The sequence below is a fragment of the Zingiber officinale genome, chromosome 4B (genome assembly GCF_018446385.1).
Source record: "Zingiber officinale cultivar Zhangliang chromosome 4B, Zo_v1.1, whole genome shotgun sequence".
Lineage (NCBI taxonomy): Eukaryota > Viridiplantae > Streptophyta > Magnoliopsida > Zingiberales > Zingiberaceae > Zingiber > Zingiber officinale.
This window is the reverse complement of record NC_055993.1, coordinates 70,491,889-70,517,368: the sequence shown is the minus strand read 5'-3', so window position 1 is coordinate 70,517,368 and position 25,480 is coordinate 70,491,889. Positions and strand designations below refer to the sequence as shown.

Sequence of the window (25,480 nt, the reverse complement as noted above, 5' to 3'; positions counted from 1 at the left end):
CTCTGGATGGAGAAATAATATAATATTTCACTAATTAAAAAAAATTAAAAAATATTAAAAAAATATTATTTCAAATTTTGGTAAATGCGATATTTTATTAATATTAACCAACGGTGAAACAATGAAAATGAATTTTTCAAAAATATTTTTAGAGGGAAAAAATGAAAGGCGTAAGAATATATTTTAAGCAAAAATGATATCTAATTTTTTTTTTAAAAGACCCACTTTGTCTGATTGGTGGTTGCACCGAATCAGAGCGGTACCTGCTCTGATACCACTTGTTGGATCATAAGCGTTCGATAGAAGGGGGGGGGGAGGGTGAATATCGATTTCAAAAAAAATTCGTAGAGTAAGCACAGCGGAAAAACAATCCAAAGAGAACATAAGGATTTACTTGGTTCGGAGCCTTTGGCGACTCCTACTCCAAGGCCCACACATAAGGGTGCTTTCGATGAGCAATCACTAATAATTCGAAAACTTATTACAAACTAAGTACAAGAATTATGTAGTAAAAGAAAAATCGACAATTATCAAAATAAGACAGGAAAGAAAACAAAACTTTGTTGGAGATCTTTTCGCAGCGTTGCAGGAGCACAAGAGAGTAGATTCTGAGTTGTTGTTGGAGCTTCAGCTTTGACCCTCCTTATATAGGAGGTTCGGGGCGCCTGGAACCTTTAGGGCGCCTTGAACATGATGTAGCCATGCCAACTAGGGCGCTTCACGTGGTGAGGTGACACTGAGGATAAGTTTTCACCTCCGAACGCCCGGATCCATCCCGAGCGCCCGGACCCCAGTTCCAGCAGCTTCCTTCCTGCAAGAAAACGTTAGTCCAGAGGTAAATATATAATACATATATCCTGTAAAACAAAGTGTTAGCACAGTTCAAGTTTAACAAGTAGAGTATTAATTAGATTCCGTCTCTCTGAGACCAGAATCTAGTCAAGATCTCGATTTAGAGTTTCGAAATGGTTCTAAGTCAGATCAGCGCCTAAGTTCCCTTCCCGGGAACGCGTCCTCATAGTCACTCCCCTCTAGTGACTTACCTTTACATACCTGCCAGACGTCCGGTCAGCCCTTCGACCTGTCTGGGCTTCGTGCCAGCTATCCGGTCAGCTCGTCGACCTAGCTGGACTTCGTGCCAAACGTTCGGTCAGCCCGTCGACCTGTTTGGACTTCGTACCAACTATCTGGTCGACCCGTCGACCTAGTTGGGCTTCATACTAGACATCAGGTCAGCCCGTCGACCTGTCTGAGCTTCTCCTGCACACTTGATCAGAGTGTCAAATAACAACGAAACTAACTTAACCTATTTTATCATTCATCAAAACTTGAGTTAGACCGTTAGTACTAACCGCACCAACAACTTACCCCAAGCGCCCCTCACCGTTAACCCCATAGCAAGATGAAGTGAGTAAATCATGATGACTAAATGACCGTTTTAGTTGGGAGGGATTTTATTTCCCAATGGATTATTCTCCCGTGAATTCGATCACTGCTCTCATGTAATATTCTACCACTTATGTACCAACTCGGCTATACACATGGGGGCATTATAAGTGCAATCAGGTTAGCAAAAGGCGAATGCACTCGCCCCAGCGCCCCCGCCAAACTTGTCCCAGGGTCAATACGGAGGAGGTAAATCACGGGTGACTACTAGCCCTTCAAATAATAATTGGCGCATAAGGGAGACATTTACCTCGACTATACCGAGATTGGAACCCCAGACCTCAAGTTGACAATATCTCATACATTAGTCACTAGACCACCCCCAAGGAGACATTATAAGTGCTATAACAATGCCCAATTTAATGTCATAAATCTTTTTTTTTAATAAAAAGTGCATGATAGCCTTATGCAACTCAAAATATAAAGGTAAAAAAAAAAATGAAAACACACACTCAGGAAACTCAAAGAGTACAAAGATTCCAATTTAGTAAGAATTTAAGGTTTTAAAATTCATAAACACTCGAAGTGTCTAGGAAAATAAGATATTGAATAACTTATAAAATTATTTAACATGATATTAAAAATAAAAAAATCTGATTAATTGAGGATAAGTACTCTAGTTCTCTTATATAAGAATATGAGAAACATACAAAATTGTGTAAACTATGAGACTACTAAACTAATGAATCATACAATGAAATTTTGGGAAAGAATAATAAAGAAAATTAAAGAGACCATGGTGACAAAATTAATTTGGGTTAATACTTGGAAGGTCGACAATAAGAGCTATACATCTTCTTAAGCAATTAATTGAAAAGTATCGGAAGCAAAAAAATAAGATCTATATATGATATTTATTGACTTAGAAAAATCTTATGATAGAGTTCTAAGAGAAATTATATGAAGAATTTTAGAAAAGAGAGGTATTAACATAGTATATATTAAACTAATTAAGGATATGTATGAGGATGTAACAACTTGAGTGAAGATTACAGGAGGATTAACTGAAACATTTTCAATAAAGATAGGGTTATATCAATAATTAATTCTAAGTCTTTATCTTTTTCACTAATCATGAACGAACTCATTAGATACATTCAAGACACAGTACCAGGGTGTATATTGTTTGTAGATGATATTATTTTGGTAGATGAGATACGTGAAAGAGTAAATGCTAAACTAAAGTTTTGGTAGAAAATATAGAAGTGAAAGATTTTAGATTTAGTAACGATAGAATATATGAAATTTAAATTCAATAATATTAGACGTAATAAAATAATTATTAAAATATGAGATGATTAGTTGTCTGAAACTGAGATCTTTAAGTATTTAAGATCTTTTTTATAAAATGTTGGAGAGACTGAGAGATATATCTTACCTAGAATGTAAGTAGGATGGTCGAAATGGAGGAGAGCGTCGGGTATTTTTTGTAATCGTAAAAGACCTCTAAACTTAAAGGAAAGTTCTATAAAATGACGGTTAGATATGCTATTATATGATGTTGGGTTATAATTCGAGTATATAAGCAGACGATGAGGATATTAAGGTAAATATATAGATATACGAGAATGAATAAAATAATAAATGAGAATATTAGAGAAAAAGTCAGAGTTGCATCTATTGAGTAAAAATTTAAGAGACATGTTTAAGATGATACACATATGTACTTATAATGTCCCCTAAATGCTTTAGTTAGACGATATGAAACTAAAACAAATATGTATATCAAATAAGGAAGAGTAAGACTAAAAAAAAACTTAGTTAATAATAATAAAACAAGATAAAATTTATTTATAAATAGTAAGAATTCATATAACCGACTACACTTCATAGGATAAAATTTAATTTATATTATTATTATTATTATTTTACATATAATCAAACACTTTTTGGGTTAAAGACATGTAACAACAATTGGTCGATTGAAATTATATCATGCCAACTATAGTTACTTACAGTTGATAATTTAGGTGTTAATAAATTGGTAAAAGTGAATTGGAAACGAATACTTTTAAAAATAAATATATATTTTTAATAAAATTTAAAATATAATGCACCCTTAGGTGTTCTTACTTGTCCAACTCACAATTCAAATATGCAATTATATATATATATATATATATATATATATATATAATTTTGAGCAAAAATCAAAAGATTGAATTTTATTTTAATTATTACATCAAAAGGATTATGTTTATAAAAGGGTATTTTATCCTAATTTCATTTAAAAATATTTTTAACTAAAATTATTACAACATAAAATAAAATTATTTTAAATTAGTGAAAATTATTACATGTGAAACATTGTTATATGGAAAAAAAATACCCTTTTATGTCGGCAAAAATACTGTACATTATTTTAATTTTAAATTAAAATCGTTATAATAATACATCTGAAATAGTTTGACAAAAATTACATATAATAATTTTAATTAAAATTATTATAATATAAAATAGTTTGATTAACATGGTTATAATAATCTTAACATAAAAATAAAACGAGATGCATTTTTTTTTAAGCATAAGATGTCTTCATAAAGAAAAATTAAGGATGCAATCTTAAGTTTTGCCTTATTATTATTATTTTTAATGGGGCTTGACTGGGGGGCGGAATCTTCTTCCATACGCGGCACCGGAAACATCCACCCTCTCGTACTCGACTCGTACTCGCATCGCGTTAATTTTACTATACCTGATACTGCAAAGCGGGTCCAGCAGCAATAATGTCAGGAGCGAGTGGCTCGGGTTCATTTCTCCGAATGAAAAACACTCAGGTCTACCAAATTAAGCATTGACTACCCGCTTCCAAACTTTTCGGGGCCACCACATCCACCACGGCTAAACAGGGTAGACGAAAAAGGGGTAAAGAAAGAGGACGAACTTTGGCATCGATGGGGAAGAACGGGGTCGGTGAAACCCGACCCGAAACCTTCCTGCTGCTTTCGCGTGGCCTCTTTTGGGCTTCCCTTCCGCCGTCGCGCGAGTGCTACGGACCACAACCCGCTGCCCATCGCCACGTCAGCTCTCGCCATTTCCCACCGCGCTCACCTCTCTCTCTCTCCCCCACACGCTCTCGATCAGTCCGCTTCCCCTTTCGTCATCTTGTCTGCATCTTCGGTTTTACGCCCTCTCTCTGCTTCTTTTGTAACGGCAGTCAACGGAGGCGAGAAGCGGGCGAAAGGAGGTCGATCGGGGGAGGATGGGGAGGAACGGGAGCGTGAGGCGGAGCTACTCGGTGTCGCCGAACGACTACAAACTGCTGGAGGAGGTCGGATACGGGGCCAGCGCAACTGTCTACCGGGCGAATCACCTTCCCACCAACGAGTTCGTCGCCGTCAAGCGCCTGGATCTCGATCGCTGCAACAGTAACCTCGTGAGTTATCCGCTCTCTTTGTTTACCAGGATCAACCTTTGTTTCTCACTGAGGTCCAGTGCCAGGAATTGATTCTCGAGAGCAAATTGGATCGAGGCAATCGGGAAGGTGGCCTTAGGCAATCTGAGATCCTTTTGGAACTTTATGCTTTGTTGCTAGTCAAAGTTCATCCTTGATTTTTTAGATGGTATTATAGCCGAACTATGAACACCTTTATGCTCTTTCTAAAAAGTGCAACTTGCGCTTCTTAGACAGTGCGGAAGGAATTTTACTGCCAGGGTTTCGAAAAGGGTCAATAGAGTGTTGGCAGTTGGAAATTTAAGGATATTTTTTTGAAGTAGTAACGAGTTTCCATATTCAGAATTCATTTTGGTCTATGCTTCCTTTCTCAGTTTGACTACTGACCATATACTTTAGGAAACATTTTTAGAGCTTGTTTGTCTGAGTTTGCATAGATCTATTCAACATTTTCTTCATGTATGTTTCTGTTCGGATTTCAATTTTGAGAAATGGATCTCAACCATTTATCATTTCACAACTATTGTGTGTCCTTGATACAATATTTCCAACTGATGGAATTATTGTTTCCCGTGACTGGTGGCGTTTACGATGCATATTTACAATTCAAATTGCAAAATTATGTTTTCCACTTTTCTTGCTTACCACGTCATATCTTATTCTCCTAGTCCTAGTGATTGAATGAATAGCTGTCACACTCCACACGAGCTACGCTTGTCACGAAACTAGCTTTGCTTGCCGCGAGTATATTGCAATAATGTGTACAATATAAATAAAAGATAACTAAACTAACTAAACGGTAAATTAGAGAAAAATCCCCAATGGTAATTATAACTTTGCATGCAATCCCCATGTCTAAAAAACTTTGTTTCCACTCCCTACATGCAAAGTATTACTTGTTTCAACTCCCTCATGCAAATATTGATACCTAAATTGCCCCTCAGATTTTTTAGGTATAAAAAGTCTAAAATTGAGTACAAAAAGTCTGAAAACGAGTATAATTCTTCTTAAAGTCAGTACTTTATATTAAAAATCGAGTATATTTTCTATCAAAATTATCCCTCTTATTTTTTAGGTATAAAAAGTCTAAAAATAAGTAGAATTCCTGTTAAATTCAGCACTTTACATTATAATCCAGTACTCTATACTAGGATCGAGTATATTTTCTATTGAAATTAACCCATATTTTTTAGGTACAAAAAGTCAAAAATTGAGTACAAAAAGTCCGAAAATGAGTATAATTCTTCTTAAAATCAGTACTTTATATTAAAAATCGAGTATATTTTCTATTAAATTCAGCACATTAAACTAAAATCGAGTATATTTTGAGGTGAAAAGAAAATCGTACTCAATTTAATAGAAAATATACTAGATTTTAATTTAATATACTGAATTTAAGAGGATTTATACTGATTTTTGGACCTTTTGTACCTAAAAATATCATGGGCAATTAGGTAAATATGTTTGACTGGGGAGTGAAAAGAAAGTTTTTCATGGATGAGGACTGCATGTAAAGTTGTGTTTACCAATGGGGAGTGCATGCAAATTTACCTCTAACTAAATGCATACTTATGAAGAAATTCCACTAGTGCTAAGTACTCATCACAACAATATAACCTGAAGGTTAAAAACTCCCAAAGTGAGCATAAAATGCAAAATGGGTATATGAAAGAAGTGCATGATATAAAATATCTCGTAAAAGAATCCAACAAATAACAACTAATTAAGGTTATTATTCTCTACCAATTTAACCTCATTAATCTCTCAACACAAATTTTTCTCGTGGTCGACTTTATCATTTCTCATGCTTCCTCTTTTACACTCTTTCAAATATTTCGTTTTCTCAGGGAATCAAACACACGCACATTATATAAGGACAAATAACTCGCAATTTGCTCAATAAAGGATGCATCATTTATCATAAATATATATATAAATATATAGAGCGAACAACCTGCAATCCACCCATCAAAAGATGTGTCGTTTATGTAATGGTGAACGACTTGCAATCTAAGATAAGTGTGAACGGCCCACAATCTATTCTATATAAGATGCATTGTATATAAGAGTAAATAACCCGCAATTCACTCTCAATAAAATGCATATGTGTATGCACATATACACACGTGTAGGGTGAACGGGTAGCAATCCACTTGAAATGCACCTCACATAAGAATATGATGAATGATTTGCAATCTATCCGGTGAGTAATACATCTCTTGTAATATGACTAAAGCATATGAATATGCCAAAAGACTAAAGATCCCTTTTTTAGGCGTGGGGCATATGTCTTATAATGTAAGTAATTCATTTGTTTTATTAATTCAAATAAGTCGTCATGCAACTCCTTCAAAGTGTAGCTGAATCTATAATATTACAAGTAGTCACACAACTCTCTCAGAGGGCGGAGAGCTGAAGCTCTATACCACGAGTAGTCATGTAACTCTTCCGAAGGATGGAGTTGCAACTCTATGGTGTAAGTGTTGATTTATTATAAATAATTTTGCAACTTCTTGAGAGTGTAGAGCCGAAGCTTTCTTATATAATTTATTTATTATTTGATTTGTTTTGCATAATTTGTGTAATTTAGCTCATCGTAATTCTCATGGTATTTTGAATTCTTTTAAGGGGATTACTATATGTTTCCCTACCTTTTTTTTTTAATTTATAGTTATTTGTTGATAAACAAATCAATAAGTATCAATAGAGAATAAACATGATAGCTAAACAATTAAATAATTCTATTTCTAACAACGGCATAACCCTATCATCTACTTTCATAAGTTTAATCATGCACAAGATAAATGTTCTAAAACAAGTAAGAAAACACCACCTCAAATAAAGAAATCCCACTGCATGTAATTACTTTAAACACACCAGATACACAAGATGTGAGTGAGAATAAATGACAATTAAAATTATATACTAAGAATGAATTATCACAACAAATCAACTTACTTTCCAACTCATATCAAGAGAGATACTATTTGAAACCACATCCTTGGGAATCACAATCCCAACCTTGTAAATTCAAGCATTTGGGGCTAAAAGAGGGCCTTAGGAAATGACTGTAGTTGCTGCCCAAAATGAATATCTATTAGGAAACTTGTTATGGCCTTTGGATATGGATTGCGTAATGGGACAATTTACCGGCTGATCGGTGGAATCAATTTTTGTCTTATTGGTTTTACGACCTTGATGGCCAATGGTGGTAGGGATAATTTGAGGCTAGTTGGAATTAGAAAACCTCTTGATCTAAGAGGTTTGATTGTTTTTTGTAAACTCAGTCATAATCTTTATTGCATTATTCCAGCCATTTAAATACAACTACTGGCGTTCTTTCCAAAGAAAGGAAGAAAACAAACCCTGAATAAGAAAGGTTTTATTCTTATCAAAAATAAAGATACTAGACTCAATCATACTAAAAATAGAAGATAATCAATTTAAATAAAAATCAATTACTATAGATAATCAATTTTCTTGATATGCACCATTCTTTCTAAATCTGTCATGCGCAAGGTTTAAAATTTCGACTCGTGCCGAGGTTTCGGTCCTGGACTGGAACGATATAGTTTCGGTACCGTATCGTGCCATACCGATATAGTTTCGGTATTTTTTAAATATAAAATATATTAATTAAAAACTAAAATATTTAACATAAAAATTTAAAAAATAAACAAAATAAAAAATAATCTTTTTAAAAAAGGAAAAGATATGAAAATAGATAAATAAATAAATAAAAATTTTATGATAATTTTTAAATTAAAATAAATGAAATATAAAATTAATTAGATAATTTTATTAGGGTTTAATAAAGTCTCTTTAGATTATCTCCACCATAACTAAGAGTTGATTAAAAAAATTAACTTAAATTTAATTTAAAAAAATCTGAAATCCGACACCACGCGAGCCCGCACTACTTCTGTGCTGTCGCAGGGTTGCGCGATCAGCCATGGCCGCGGGGATTGCATGACTGGTTCGGCGCGACCACGTTGGTCGTGCGACCCCTCTACAGTGACCGTGGTCTCACGATGTCTCCATGGCGGCAGCGGAAGGGTTATGCGACCTCTCCGCTACTGTTGCAGGGTCGAGCGACCCCTCTGCTGTGACCACGGGGTCGCACAACATGTCGCAGCTGTCGTGGGTCTGGTGTCGGGGTTGTGCCGGTGCCGGTGCCGGTCGCCGAGTGGAATGAGACGTTTCGCCAGTTTCGACCGTTTCGACACGACACTTTAAACCATGGTCATGCGTGTTTCTCTTGTATTTGATGAGCTCCAGATTCTCTTTTGTTGCATGAGCTTGTCCATGATCCATAACATCACTCCTCCTCCCCCCTTGAAAAACGTGTTTGTTCACAAATACAAATGATGGGTAATGCTCCATGATAGCTACCCATGAATTCGCATGGTTTGAGGAGCGTGGGTGCCTGTGATTGCATCGAGGGAAATTTCGACATCCTCGATGTGGTCTTGTTCATCATACTCTTCTAATCTCTCAAGCCAGAAAAGACATTGTAATGGTGATTGGGAGTGTAAAGTTCATCGTAATTAAAACAAAGGCCCTTGACACGTTGTTCTTCCATTTTTCCTCGATTTAATCGTTTGATAAATGGTTGCTTCGGTGGCAAGATGGAGCACATCACGGTGTGATGGTAGATTTAGATCGTTTAGAGTGGTGTTCATAAAGACGGGCAAAACTCATAACCGACGTGAGATATTTTGGGTGGTGAAGCTCGACTTCTACATCGATGTGATCTTGGAAGCCACTAATGAATATTTAAACTTCTGGTTATGATGTTAAGGAACTCACTCGTGCAACCAATTGTTCAAACTTTCGCTGAACTTGATTGTTGAAGTTTGGCAAGCTCGCCCAATTTATTGTTGCGAATAGGTAACTTAAACCTCATATTACATTGATCTTTAAATTCCTCTTAATCACGTTCTAATTTGATGAACCATAATTGACCATCTCTCTTAAGATGGAATGAGGCTAGACCAACCTTTTCTTTTTTCGGAATGCGCTGATGGCGAAAAAAATGGTCACATCAATTGAGCCATCCCAAAGGATTCGACTCCCCATCATAACGTGGGAAATCCAATTTCGAATATTGTGGCATATATGAAGATCTCTCCTCATAACACGATACCCTTTCGAGCAGTGCCCTTTAGGTCAGGATGGTTGTTGCTCTCTTCACTTGGATGACTATTGTGCGAGTGTAGCTTAGAGAAACCTTTGGACAATTCCCGTTTTTCATTGGCAGCTTTGCCCTCCTGGTAAATTTTGAGAAAAGCATAGCGTTGTTGAAGTGCTCGTGAGTCACCTATTACGACGAGCTCTGATACCAATTTGTTATGTCCCTTGGATATGGATCGCATAATGGGACGGTTTACCGATTGATCAGTGGAATCAATCTTTGTCTTCTTGGTTTTACAACCTTGACAGCTTATGGTGGTAGGGATAATTTGAGGCTCATTGGGATTAGAGAACCTCTCGATCAAGAGGGTTTGATTTCTTTTTGAAAACTCACTTGTAATCTTTATTGCATTATTCTAGCTATTTAAATACAACTGCTAATGTTCCTTCTTGACAAAGGAAGAAAACATTAAATCAATCACTAATGTGGAAACCTCAAGGTTCCAATGCACAACAAAATACATGACAATGGTCAAAGAAACCTTACTACGAAGAGATTAATAAGTTCCTATTTAGAGCTAGGTGGGGAGGCACAACATTGCTGGTGGTGACCTAGCATGATTGCGGGCTTCCAACAAGGGTGTTAGTTGATTCTGGCAGGGGTTATTGCTGCTTCCAACATATGGCAACCCTAGCAATCGAGGCAAACCATGGCGACCATGACAACATGAGGCTGCTCATGAAGGTGATGGCAACAATGGGCATCACTGTCACAGACGGTGGCTTCATGGGGCTAGGATAACGACAGTGTTGTCACAGGCGGTGGCTTCGTGGGGTTGCTATAATGGCAGCATCGCGGAGCGATGGTGTCTCAAGGCAATAGCATCGCAAGGCGGTGATGATGTCGTAAGATCACTGTAGTGATGACATCGCAAGGCCACGATGGTAGTGGCGGTGCAAGGCCATTACATTGATGGCGTGGAGTGGCGATTGTGCGGGGCCACGTCAAAGACAATGCCACGTGGAGAAAAAAATTAGGATTTGGGGTGTGAAGATGACACACACTGGGGGGATTGAAAATAAGGGTTGGGTTATTAAGTTGTACTTCTGTGAAAAGTTCCCAACATTATAAAAATTACAAAATAGGTCCTTTGAAATTTTCAATAATATAACAATAGCTCTATGAATTTAAACAATTTAGCTTTAACAAATACTAGGTGCCAAGTAGGATAGTGCCAAAGGCATCTATACTTTGACTAGGAGAACATAATGGAGTAATAGGCATTGATAAAGTTTCAAAGTTAATCCTGTTTGACTATTTATACCTCTATTCAATCCTCTGCTACATGGTCCTTAGATTTAGCTTCTTTGATGATTATTTGACTATTCATGTTAAAGTTGCTGCCAAGGTTTAAAATTTCGACTCGTGCCGAGGTTTCAGTCTTGAATCGGAACGATACGGTTTCGGTTCCGTATCGTGCCGTGCCGATATAGTTTCGGTATTTTTTAAATATAAAATATATTAATTAAAAACTAAAATATTTAACATAAATATTTAAAAAATAAACAAGATAAAAATAATCTTTTTAAAAAAGGAAAAGATATGAAAATAGATAAATAAATAAAAATTTTATTATAATTTTTAAATTAAAATAAATGAAATATAAAATTAATTAGATAATTTTATTAGGGTTTAATAAAGTCTCTTTTGATTATCTCTATCATAGCTAGGAGTTGATTAAAATAATTAATCTAAGTTTAATTAAAAAAAATCTGAAATCCGACACCACTCGCCAGCCCACACGACTTCGGCGCTGTTGCGTGGTTACACGACCAGTCATGGCTGCGGGAATTGCGTGACTCCTTCGGCGCGACCATGTTGGCCGTGCGACCCCTCTGTAGTGATCGCAGGGCCGCACGATGCCTCCGCGGCGGCAACGAAAGGGTTATGCTACCCCTCCGCTACTGTTGCAGGGTCGAGCAACTCCTCCGCTATGACCATGGGGTCGCGCAACACGTCGCACTTGTTGTGGGTCTGGTGCCAAGGTCGTGCCGGTGCTGGTCGCTGAGCGGAACGAGACGTTTCGCCCGTTTCGGCACGACACTTTAAACCATGGTTGCTGCTACATGACCTTAAGCTCACAAGTTTGAGTCGTGAAAACAACCTCTTATAAAATGCAAAGTAAGTCTGCAAACAATAGACCCAGTGTGGTCCAATGCTTCCTTGGGACCCTACAATGGTGGGAGCTTCGTGCACCCTTTATCATTATTTGACTATTCAAATTTTATATTGAGTTGCAAACTTTCCACTAAATTGTGCACTGGAAATCAATTTTTTTACTCATTTATTGTTACAATTAAAAAATAATATGATAGTTAATAATCTGATGACATTCTTTGAAGCATGCATCTAATTTGTAGGTGGGTCTGTCAATACTTATGTTATCATGCCTGATAAAAATTTTTAGGAACAACATTTGAAGTTGCAATTTAGAATATCCAAACTGATATGAGTGAGAGAAATGGAGGAAGAAGGGTGATGTTCCGCCAATGTGGATATTATGAGGAATGTCATGCCTTCAACCACTCATATGTGAATTCAGATAATTATTATCTCCATACATAAATTTTAAATGTGTCAAGTAACACCTGAATTATGTCACAATTAGTAGTATATTTATACCCAACAACTAGTCTATAAGTTGCAAGTGCACAGTTTCTACGTTAAATCTTGCTTTGTTACATTATTTGATTGTGATAAAAAACATTGTGTACTATGAGTCACACCTCTTTCTGTATGAGAGAAGATGCTAAAATATCTTTAGATTATTTTTTATTTATTTCAAAAATAAATCCCCTTGCACTATGCTACATGGGTTCAGATATGAGTATCTGATGCAAGTATGGATCTAGGCGTAAAGCGAGGACATGAAGACTGACTAGAAAAGTGTCCAAATTTTGGAGACTGATATGGGTATATTATAAATCTTAGAATTAATTATGATGTTTTAATAATATCATTATAAAGCTTAATGATTATGAAAATTGATAAAATAAGTCAACTACAAGTTAAATAGCTAGTACTAATATAATGTGCATGACAGCCAATACATAACACATGTTATTATTGCCTAATACTTTAAAAAGAAGGTATTCATTCAATGTACATCAAATCTATTCCCATTTATCATGAATAGAGGATTATGAGAGAATGCTTCTTTCTCTCTTACAAAGGTACACTGTTCACTCTAATAAACAAAAACTTGCAACTTTTTCATCTTCTTTTTGCATCACATTACCTTCCTCTTCATCTTCGTACTTGATAGATCTTCTTCTTGCTCCAACCTATCACCTTCACTGCAGCTTCTTCCAATTTCTTTAGTGATAGACTTGCCACATTTGGGAAGTTCAGTGCAAGTAGATACACACAACATTCCAGAAGAAAGAAAGTTGAAATCAACTCCTTTTCTTCTTAATTTCAGTTTTTTTTCAGATGCTGTAAACATCTGCACCATTGTAGTTGATCATTAATTTTTTTAGTATTTCTGAGAAGGTAGAGCTGCAAATTTTATGCTGTAAAAATATACATATTTTTTGTGTATGCCCACATAAGAGTCAAACCCTCTCTAGTGTGGGAATTACATCTCATACTTGTACCCTTGTTGTGTTGCCACGGGTATGAGAGGATGAATGGAAGAGTGAGCATCAAAGCTCAAACATACTCTTCTCTCTACTCTAATAGATTGATTCTCATTCTGATTGTCTTGCAGTTGGTCAATCTCTTTCCCTAAGGATAAATATAATATATGCTACTGAATGCTACATTCACAGGATTGTAAAATTTTTTTCTAGTAAAATTACCAACAACATCCTTTATTTTTTCTTATGTTTGAAGTGCTATTCTAAATTTGGCGCAATATACTAACATTCACGTTATCCATCCATCATCATGATTCCTAGACAATCCTCACCATCTATGTGATGTCAGAGAAAGAGATGAAAAGGGCAATGCTCTTCTGGTATAGAAGATAGTTGTTTTGTCTATAACAAGATACTCAATAGAATGCATCTATGATATTGATCATATGTTGCCATCAGTGTAGTTATGATTTTGAATGTACAAATGCTAAAATATCTATTTTTTTTTCTATCTGTGAAATGCTTTCTACAGTGTCATTACTGAATTTGAGGGAGGCTTATTGTATTATATTAGGAATTGATTATGTAAATTCTGTTATGTTTCCTTGTTATATTGTAGTGATCAAGTTAGTTTATATAGGATGACATACGAAGGGAAGCCCAAATAATGAGCTTAATCGATCATCCAAATGTTATAAGAGCATATTGTTCGTTTGTTGTTGAGCGATACCTTTGGGTTGTTATGCCATTTATGGCTGGAGGCTCGTGCTTGCACCTGATGAAGATTAGATATCCAGATGGATTCGAAGAGCCTATCATATGCTCAATTCTCAAGGAAACACTAAGGGCTTTAGAGTACCTTCATCAACATGGGCATATACATCGTGATGTCAAGGTTACTTTTGCATTGTAATTCTTTTAAGAAATTATACATGAGACTTTTTCTTGCTTAAAAAATTAATTGGGCTACAGGCTGGGAATATCCTTCTTGATAGTTCTGGCGTGGTGAAGCTTGGAGACTTTGGTGTTTCAGCCTGTTTGTTTGATAAAGGTGACAGACAACGTTCAAGAAATACTTTTGTAGGAACACCATGCTGGTGAGATGTTAAATTTCATTTTATCATATACATGTAATATTAGTAAGTATTTCTAGGTAATGCTTAGATAATAACAAAAGTTTTGATGGGAATTTTTGTATAGGATGGCTCCGGAAGTGTTACAGCCGGGAAGTGGGTATGATTTCAAGTAAGTACTATATTCAATAATCAATTCATGCATATTTGTAAATAGTTTGGGACCTACTTAAAATTTTGGTAAATACACAAGAGATGTATATGCAATGTTAAAATTGAATGACATATATCGAAGAGTTAAAACTTGGTGTTCTCTGGTCTTCTACGAACCTGTGTGCTAAAATTAATTATAAAGATTTTACTAGATTTCAATTGAATCACTATGGCCAATAACAATATAAAGCGTATTGATATACAATTCAATTAGAAGAAGCACCAATTTTTGTGGCAACAAGACTTAATATAATAATAGTGATCATTTATTTTATGAGATAAAATAGTAATATTGAATACTCAGCCCGAAAAGTTACAGCCACACTTAGGTGGATTTTATGATCTTTTACATAGAATTCCAAGTTCAGATGAATACCATTTTATTCCATGAACGAAGATAACTAAACACAAGGGTTTATGATTTCCTATGAAAGTGTACTTTACTAAACCTTGTTGATATAGGCAAGTATAAAACTGGATTTGTCTTGTCGCTTTTTTTTTTTTTTTCCGTTTCTTCTCTCATGGGTGATAACTTTTTCTGTCTGCAGAGCTGACATTTGGTCCTTTGGAATAACTGCACTAGAATTGGCTCATGGCCATGCTCCATTTTCAAAATACCCTCCAATGAAGGTCTAATTAGTCCCTGATGAAGGCTTTATATATGCTTATACCTATTTGTTTCTTTTGCTTATTATTACATGGTCACTGAATAAGCGGAAGCATATGTCTTTTTTTTTGGCTTTTGCTTGATCAGTATATGTGGCATAATGAACTGTTCATTTGGGAAAGGCATATTTTTTGTCCCTGGTTAACTATGCTAACCACATAGTTGTGACTAACATGTCAGTTGTCACCATGATCATTTCCAATTTATTACTCAATCCATCCATGGTGAACTAGTATCGACAAATTATTTTGGTTGTGATTTGCTAGCCCTATAATTTCCACTTCCATCCATGGTGAACTATGCTGAAACATTATTTTGGTTGTGACTTGCTAGTCTACTCTTTTCATTGGTTACTTAGAAGATAATCAAGAATATAACATTCAAGGAATAATAGGAGTTTGTATAAAGGTGGATAATTTGATGTGATCATTAGTTGGCTTACATGCAACTTAACTAACTGCAACGGTGGAAAATACGATAGGAAGAAAATTTCATGTATGCTAGTTTTGAATCTTGCTTGTACATGACATTAAACATGGATTGGTAGGCTATAAAACGTTATGACAAACTAAATTTTGCTTCGGTCTATTGTAAACATCGGGTCAGGTGGTCCTTTGTGCACTGATATAAGGATTGCCCCCATTGGCTTGTCATTTTGGGTTGGTCTAGAGGGCGGACTAAATTTTCATGTATAAATCATTCTATTACGAAAATGTGAATTAGCTGGAAGTGTAGTATTAGTCTTTGAGATAAATTTCTGATTTATACATACCTGCACCCTGTAGGTTCTCTTGATGACTCTTCAAAATGCACCTCCAGGACTTGATTATGATCGTGATAAAAAGTTCTCAAAGGTATTAAAGGTCCCTTTTGATAATGGATACCTCTGTATGTTTCAACTGACTGAACTTTTGATGGAATAGTTTTACAATTTATTTTGGCAAATCTTCTAACAAACAATAATCAGTTGTACTCAGTCCTTTAAAGAGATGATAGCGATGTGCTTGGTGAAAGATCAAACAAAGAGACCAACTGCAGAAAAATTATTAAAGCACTCTTTTTTCAAGCATGCAAAGCCTCCTGAGATATCATTGAAGAGCATTTTAATTGACTTGCCTCCACTTTGGGATCGTGTGAAGGCACTCCAGGTTAGCTGTTAATGCTCTTTTAGACTGTGGCTACTCCTTTGCTCCCTTGGACAATGTGATATGAACATAAATGCATTCATATGTTCAGTTAGATGATGCTGCACAGTTAGCTCTTAAGAAAATGCCGTCCTCTGAACAGGAAGCATTATCACAGGTCGGTGCTACTTTTGGTGTTATAATTTTGTTTCTACTGAATTTCAAAATTATCGCTGTTAATTCCTTTCTATTTTTGAGAAATCTCCATGTTTAAAATTCAATGGGTATGTGCAAAATTAGGTCAAATGCACATATTCAACTTAATTTATCTGGAGTACACAGAAGAGTGCAAGTTCAATTCATAAATGTGACTAATAGGTTGCTATTCCATGGTTTGAAAGCTTCTGCTATGTTGAATGACAGTTAACATTTACCATCCCATTAAATTAACAAAATCCACTATCAACATAGGTAATCTATCTCATGCTGCTCGGGTCATGCCAATAATTATGATAGTGTGTCGACATTCAGCACATAACGACACACATCAATATGAATTAAATTAATGTTTGATATATTTTATAACTAGTTTCTTCAGCACATAATGTTGACCCTACGTAGTGGGATAAACTTTGGTTGTTGTTGTTCTTCAAACTTTATTCAATTTATTATCTAGTTTTCATAATCTTATTTTGAAAAATAGACAAGTGAAAGAAGATTATAGGGTTAATACTTATGTGACATATTTAAGTAAAAATGAGTAAAATAATTTCATTTTAAATTAAAAAATCTAATTAATATTGTATTGTTTTAAGTAAAAAATCTAAGTAAAGAACAAGATATCTAAATTCATTTCAAGATACTATAAGTGGTCTACAACAAAAACAACTAAAGCCTTATTCCACTAAGTGAGGTTGGCTTAGTGTGGTCTAATACAACAAAATTTTAATTCAATGAACTATTTAATTGCTATATCTTTTTAGAAGGAAATAAACTAAGGGAAGGGTGCTAAAGGTGTAAAACTCATCTAAATTCACCTCCACATGCTTTTGATGCCTACTAAAGCAATACGTGACAGAACCATATTAATTTGGCCTAGACCTAAACTTTGGAACAGAATGATACTTTAATCCTTAGCTAATTCTCCTGTTTTATATATTTTGCTTTAGCACAATATGATGGATTCAATTAACCATTATCAAACATCTTAATTTTGAGGTTTGACTCCATTACTTTTAAATTTTTAAGCACTGTCTTTTCTCACAAAAGCACATTCTTATGTTATCCCTATATCAAGTGTTTCCTGAGAATTCTTCCATCTCCAAGCCATGGCCATTTCAGAAATGTGATCTTTTCATGGAGCAGGAGATCACATGCTTTGTTTCCATTTTTTTGTTGATGTTGTTGTCACATGTTTCCTGTAAACCCCATATGAAAATGCCCTCCCCCTCCATGATGCTCGTTTGAAGCTTAAATCCTAGTATTTCAAAGTACTTTTGGTGCTTGGAGCAGCACATTGAAATGCTTGTCCCTAATGTTATGCAAATTCTCATTATTCAGCAGGTTAAAATACAATCAGTAATCATCATAGCTTCCCTTCTACCCATATATTATATTACTTGACATATTCACTTAGATGAGTTGATACATTAATGTATTTCAAGTTAGACCTCAATACTCTCTCAAACTGGTTCAAAGATATAATCCCCAATTTGTTATATATGTAATGATCAATATCTTAAAGATTTGGCTGGATACTCTAATTGGTTATTACATGTTATAACTAATAGAAGATATTTTTTAAATTACTTTTGCATCTTTTTAGCAAAATTTCATTCTATATAGGTTTTAACCTAGTAAACTCCGCCGTGACGAACCAGTCATTCCAAGGCCGGATAAAGGAAGAGGGTTGCGTTAAGTTGTTAGCCAACGTTAAAACTATGACAAATATTCAATGAATGGATTTATTAAACTATTGTGCTATTGATAGGTTGTTCCCCAGAAGGAATGCGTTGCAGGTGCGACTGTAACGTCTCGACAAAGATCGCTACATCTCCAGAACTCGAGTGTAGTGCTAAATATACAAGAGTTCACGTTACATGGTCCGACTGTAATGTATCGGTAAAGACCGCTACATCTTCATGAGAACTTGGGTATAGTGTTAAATAGGCAAGAGTTCTCACACCAAAGGTTGGATAAGAACAAATATGATAGGAAACTAATAATCTAAGATTTGGAACATGAAACATAGGAACCCTAATTAATGGAGGTAATAGATACGATGATTATGAGAAAAATTAGTATTTTGTGTGTACAACAGATAAAAGAGGTAGACGAGATGACAAAATTGATAGAGAACTCGGGTTTAAAGTTATGGTATGCAGGAAGGAAAGAGTAAAACAAGAAATGAAGTGTGTATTGTTGTAGATAGTTCGTTAAAGAATGAGAATTGTAAGAGTAGTTAGAAAAGGGATAGCATTATATCTCTTAAGATAATAGTGGCAAAATAAACTATGAACATAATTAGCGTATATGCACTACAAGTAGAATTAGATGAACTACCAAATCAAGGTTTTCGGACGACTTAGATGAAATATTACAAAATATTTCACCAAATGAAATGATTTTAATAAGAGGTGATCTAAATGGATATGTCGGAGTGAAAAATGAGGAATATGAGAGGGTACATGGGAGTTATGGGTTTGGAATAAGAAATGAGATAGGAAAAATAATATTGGATTTTGCGATAGCATATGACGTTATATTAGCTAATATGTTTTTAAAGAAAAGAGAAGAACATTTAGTCACGTTCAAAAGTGGGAATAATAAATCGCAAATTCACTTTCTTATGGTTAGGAAGGATAGAAATATTTGTAAAAATTGTAAAGTCATCGCTTGAGAAAGCTTAACTACCCAACATAGGTAAGTAGTGTTGGATATACGCCTCAAACATAGTATCAATAGAAAAAAAAATATATACGACTCCTAGAATTAAGTGGTGGAAGTTAAATGATCGGAAGCAAAATATATTTAAGGAGAAGGTAGGAGTACAAGTATTAGGTGAAATATACGGTGATTCTAATACGACATGGGATAAAATAGTATCAAAGTTGAAAATAGTAGCTAAGAGTGTACTCAGTGAGTCAAAGGGACATGCACCATTAAGAAATAAATCTTAGTTGTGGAATGAGAAAGTACAAGAGAAAGTGAAGGAAAAACGAATAGCTTATAAGAAATTATATATTTGTAAGAACGAGGAAAATTTTAAAAACTATACAATAGCCAAGAAACAAGCTAAGAGAGTAGTGAATGAAACAAAAAATGAAACTTTTGAACGATTATATCAAAAATTGGATACAAAAGAAGGGGAAAGAGATATTTATAGAATAGCTAAAGTGAGAGAAAGAAAGACAAGAGATTTTATCCCAATAAAATGTATTAAAGATAAATGTAATAGAGTAGTAAACGATGGAGAAATAAAAGAGCGGTGGAAGAGGTATTTTCATCAACTTTTTAATGAATGTTTAGGTGACTAACTTAGGTAATTTAATTAGATCAAATGAGTATAAAAATTTAAATTTTTATCATAGAATTCAAACTTCAGAAGGAAGTAGAACAAACTTTAAATGAGATGCACAATGGAAAAGTCGTTGGACCAGATAATATTCTGTAGAGATATGGAAGTCTCTAAGGAAATAAGGTATTGAATGACTTATAAAATTATTTAACATGATATTGAAAATGAAAAAAATGCCTGATCAATGGAGGATAAGTACTCTTGTTCTCTTATATAAGAATAAGGGAGACGTATAAAATTGTGTAAACTATAGGGTATTAAACTAATGAGTCATACCATGAAACTTTGAAAAAAAATAATAGAAAAAGGATTAAGGATGGAGACGAGTGACCAAAAATCAATTTGGGTTTATGCCTGTAAGGTCGACAATAGAAGCTATACATCTTAGACAATTAATTGACAAATATCGGGAGTAAAAATAAGATCTACACATGGTATTCATTCCCTTAGAAAAAATTTATGATAGAGTCCGAAGAGAAATTATTTGGAGAATTCTAGAAAAGAGAGGTGTTAGCGTAATATATATTGAACTAATTAAGGATATGTACGAGGATGTAATGACTAGAGGAAAGACTTCAGACGGAGTACTGAAATATTTCTAATAAAGATAGGGTTACATCAAGATCAACTCCAAGTCCCTATCTTTTACACTAATTATGGATGAACTCACTGTACAATTTAAGACATAGTACTGTAGTGCATGTTTGCAAATGATATTATTTGGTAGATGACACGTGAAGAAGTAAATGCTAAACTAGAATCTTGACGGGAAACACTAGAAGGGAAAGGTTTTAGACTTAGTAGAATAAAGACAGAATATATAGAATTCAAGTTTAGCAATATTAGATATAATGAGACAATTGTTAATATAGGAGATGACGAGTTGCCTAGAACCGAGAGCTTTAGATATTTAATGATGGAGGGATTGAGAGAGATGTCTTATAGGATGGTTGAAATGGAGGAGAGCGCCGGGTGTTTTGTGTGACTGTAAAGTACCTCTAAAACTTAAAAGAAAATTCTACAAAATTACAATTAAACCTGCTATGTTATATGGAGTTGAATATTGAGCTATGACTCAAGCACATGAGCAAAAGATGAGAACTGCAGAGATGAGGATGTTAAGGTGGATGAGTGGATATATGAGAATGGACAGAATAAGAAATGAGAGCATTAGAGAGATCGTTGGAGTTGCATATATTGAGCAAAAACTTTGAGAGATACGTTTAAGATGGTACAGACATGCACTAAAGAAATTGAATATTTAATTTTCTTTCTAAAAATCCTTGGTCTAACTAGTCCAGTGTCGATTAAGTGTAAGTCCTTATCTAACTATCCTAATATAGGCAGAAATAAGAAAAGTTGTAAATTAAGCAATCAAGCAAATCTATGTTACAATAAAGATGGTCTTTCTATTGGCTCCCTCTTAATCATAACCTTGATAAGGTCTATCAAGGTAATAGATTTGATCCTTGGGGATCCAATATTGATTAAGTCCAATTTGATTAGTCAAGTTAGATTTGGAGACCTATGCTTAGACTAGATTTCTATTGGTTCGATTTATTAAAGACAAGATTTGGATCGGTGTTTAGCCTTGTATTCGAGTCCGGATCGGTTGTATACGACTCTTTATTTTCCAAGAATCAGATCAAGGTTCTTGGAACCCAAAGTGAACCGTTTCAACGTGTCCTTAAGTTTTTTGATTTGAGTTTTCAAATTGAAATTTTCTTCCTTGAGTTGTTGGACTTGAGTTAAAGTTCCAATTTGAATTGGCTTGGTCAAAAGACTTGGGTTAGTATCCTCCTAAAGGGATTTTACCTCCTGTTGGAGTGACTTGATTCGAACATTGGACTTGGTTAGCTTACGCATCAAACAATTTATTAAATTATACAACTTATCTACTTAGGAGAACTTACAGTGTTGTTGGAACCTTTTTAATTGGATACGGATTCGTGACTTCTCTCGGACTCAGCCTCTGATTCGGTCTCGGACTTTGACTCAGATTCGGTCTCGGCAATATGAGTTTGTACCGGTAGAGTAAGGAAGTTTGCTTGAGCTTGAGTCTTCTAATGACTCGGACCACGTTGCTTTCAGAGCTTTCCTTATTTTCTTTTTGTTTGGACATTCCGGCTTATAGTGCCCCTTCTGGTTACACCCGTAGCAGGTCTTCTAATTTGGGCTTTGTGATTTGATTCAGACCCGGCTGCTTGCTCTTGGATCGGATTATCTTTTTCTTCTTAAGAATTTTCCGAACTAGGTTGACTAGTTCGGCGGTGATCTCGTCTTGGTCTTTGGAATCCGATTCGGTACTTGGGCTTCACCTTCTTGTTTGTGAGTTTTCCTACTAGGCAATATCTTTCTCGGCAGGGGATGCATAAGTCTGTTCGTGTAACTCAAATTCAGAAAATAATTCATCTAATCTAATAATTGAAAGATTCTTGGAAACCTTATAGGCATCTATTATAGATGCCCATAAGAGATTCCTAGGAAAGGCTTGTAGTGTATATCTTATAATATCACGGTTCTCCATTTTCTATCCAATCGAGTGGAGTTCGTTGAGCAACTCTTGGATTCGACCGTGTAGTTGACTTGTTGATTCTCCGTTCTGCATTTTGATATTATATAATTTATTTAAAAATAAATCTTTCTTATATACCTTAGCATCGGAGGTTCTTTCGTGAAGTTTGATAAACTTTCGCCAGAGATCCTTTGCGTTGCTAAACAGTCTAACTCAGTTTAGCTCCTCTTTGGTCAAGCCGCACTGTAAGGTTTGAGTGGTCTTTGTATCCGTCTCGATCTTCCTTTTTATTGGTTCATCCCATTTGTCGCAGGTGAGTGGTTCTCCATTTTCGGTGGAGAGTGTTAATCTTGTTTGGATCACATTTCACATCTCCACTTAGGTCTTGAGATGATACTCCATATCCAAAATCCTCACCGGAGAAGAGGGGTGGGCGTGCGGTACTGTAGCCTTCTTGATGGACCATTTGGTATAATTGATCTTGCAAAATAAAAATAAAAGAAAAATATACCAAGACTTGATGTTGGATTAATAATGCGTAATAAAAAGTAGTGAACTTGAGTGGTATTGCATTAACTTCGAGAATCGAAAAACTCAATTAAAATTTTGATAGGAAGGGGTGATAGCACCGATTCCGATCGACTTCGAAAAACTCAAAAAACACCACGGAAAAAACTTGCCTGAATTATGGTTGCACCGATTCAAAGTGACCCTGTTTTGATACCAATTGTAGAATTGAAAGCGCTAGAGGGGGGGTGAATAACGCTTGTGACTTTTTCACGTTTTTCATAAAACAGTTGAGAGCATGCAGCGGAAAGAGAATTAAGAGAAGAACAAAGAAAGCAATACTAACACTTTATTTTTGACTTGGTTCGAAGTCTTTGACAATTTCTACTCCAAGGCCTGCATTCGTTGAGTGCTTTCGTTGGGCAATTCACTTAAACTTCGAATGATTACAAATGTATAGCATTGAAAGTACAATAAACAAAATGATTATACCGATAACTTGGAGTAGTATCTTGTAGTTGGAGCAGCGTTTGAGCGTTGTTGAGAGCTTTCTGGAGTAGCGTTCAAGCACGGAAGTCGTAGAGAATTGTCTTCTTGAGGTGCTGGTTGAATCCTCCTATTATAGCCCGTCTGAGTGCGACTGGTCCTCGGGCGCCCCCATCAAACTGACGTGGCTGCACCTCGTTGAAAGTTTCTCTCTAAAACTTTATCCAAATCCGGGTGCCTGGACTATGACGTATGTTAGCAAATCAACGTGCGCCACCTCAGCTCGGCTTGTCTCCTGTTTGGTCCTTTCTCGGGTATTTGACCCCATTTCGGGCGCCTGGACCCAGTTCAGTCGCCTAGATGTCTATTTTCAACTAGCTTGCGACTTTATTATTCTGCATCACAGAGTTAGAAAAAAAACAGACATAATATAATTTGGACAGTCTTGGGACTGTCTGGTTCTAAACCCTAGGTCGAACAGATACCTACTGTTCCTTCAACGGGGAATGCACTATCATTTACTCATCTCAGGAGAATTTACCTGATGCCAAACTGGTCCTCTAGATCGTTTGGATTTTTGTTCAGCATCTGAGACTTTAGGACTTTCCGCCGAATGATCGATCCCTACCCGTCCAATCTTCTGCCGGTGTTTGTGACATTCAGAATTTTCACCTCCTCGGCCAGTAGGATTTTCCACCCGATGTCTTCGACCTGCTAAGACTTCTGTCCAGTCCCTTGGACCAGGACTTCCTTGCCTAGTCACAACTATGACTTTCCATCTGTCTAGTATTCACTAGGACTTTTACCTTGCCTAAGCTCACTTAGAACTTTTTTGTACACACTTAAATTTATTAGAATCACAATAACCTTTAACTTTGAATCTTATGCTATTATTAAAACTTGGTTTCGATTATCTGGTGCTCCCTACCATGCAGCGAAATGTCGTTCCGTGCCGGGCGACACGAACGATTTTTACCGTTCCGCCGCTCAGGCGAAATCGACACTCCGCGCATGATGATTTCACGTGGCGTGCGCCCGCGACAGCACTCGCGACAGAAGGAATTCCTTCTGTTGCGATCGATTAATCGCGTAGAAGCCAAGTTAAAGAAAACCCTATAAAGCAGGGAGTAGGGGAGCACGGGAGCAAGGGAGGCACCGACAAATGATCAATGGCGAGACGACGACGAGCAGCAGTGAGAGCGGCGACCACTCTGGAGCGCAAATAGCTTGGAGGCGCAAATACGTCGCAAGTGGCGTGGGAGGAGTCATGAGATGCCTCCGGCGGCTTTAGAAGAGTCGCCGAATGTGTCCGGCAGTGCCGGACAAAGTGTCGCCGGAAGCATCGCCGGACGCTTCCGGCAGTGCCGGAAGAGTTCGGTGAAGCTTCTGGCATCGCCAGACACCCCTCCCGTAATTCTCGCACGGCGATTTTCTTTCACCGAGAAAATATTTTTCTTAATTAATTTAAATAATTTCCAAGATACATCTAATATTCTGAATAGACTTTTATAAATCCTAATAAATTACCCTAATACAATATATAAAAAATATATTTATTTTTTTTAAAATAAAATTTTTATTAATTAATATTCTGAAAATTTATTTTTTAATATTGTAAATTTCATTTAATTTTTTTAAAAAAATTATAATAATTTTGATTTATATTCTATTTTTTTATTATTTAAAATTTCATTTAAAGAAGAGGA

General features: G+C 35.7%; 1 protein-coding gene across 3 annotated transcripts in view; it reads left to right on the top strand.

Moving 5' to 3' along the window:
- Window positions 1-4,388: 4,388 nt before the first annotated feature.
- Window positions 4,389-25,480, top strand: part of LOC121975134 (serine/threonine-protein kinase 26-like) — a 75,008-nt gene continuing 53,916 nt past the window's right edge. For all 3 annotated transcript variants that reach the window (XR_006110274.1, XM_042526558.1, XM_042526557.1), the window contains exons 1-8: window positions 4,389-4,822; window positions 14,253-14,507; window positions 14,585-14,709; window positions 14,813-14,857; window positions 15,447-15,528; window positions 16,351-16,419; window positions 16,543-16,713; window positions 16,802-16,867. Coding sequence is in view for 2 of the 3 variants with exons in the window: in XM_042526558.1 (XP_042382492.1) it covers window positions 4,649-4,822; window positions 14,253-14,507; window positions 14,585-14,709; window positions 14,813-14,857; window positions 15,447-15,528; window positions 16,351-16,419; window positions 16,543-16,713; window positions 16,802-16,867 (987 nt within the window). In the remaining variant the exon portion in view is untranslated. The remainder of the gene's footprint in view (window positions 4,823-14,252; window positions 14,508-14,584; window positions 14,710-14,812; window positions 14,858-15,446; window positions 15,529-16,350; window positions 16,420-16,542; window positions 16,714-16,801; window positions 16,868-25,480) is intronic.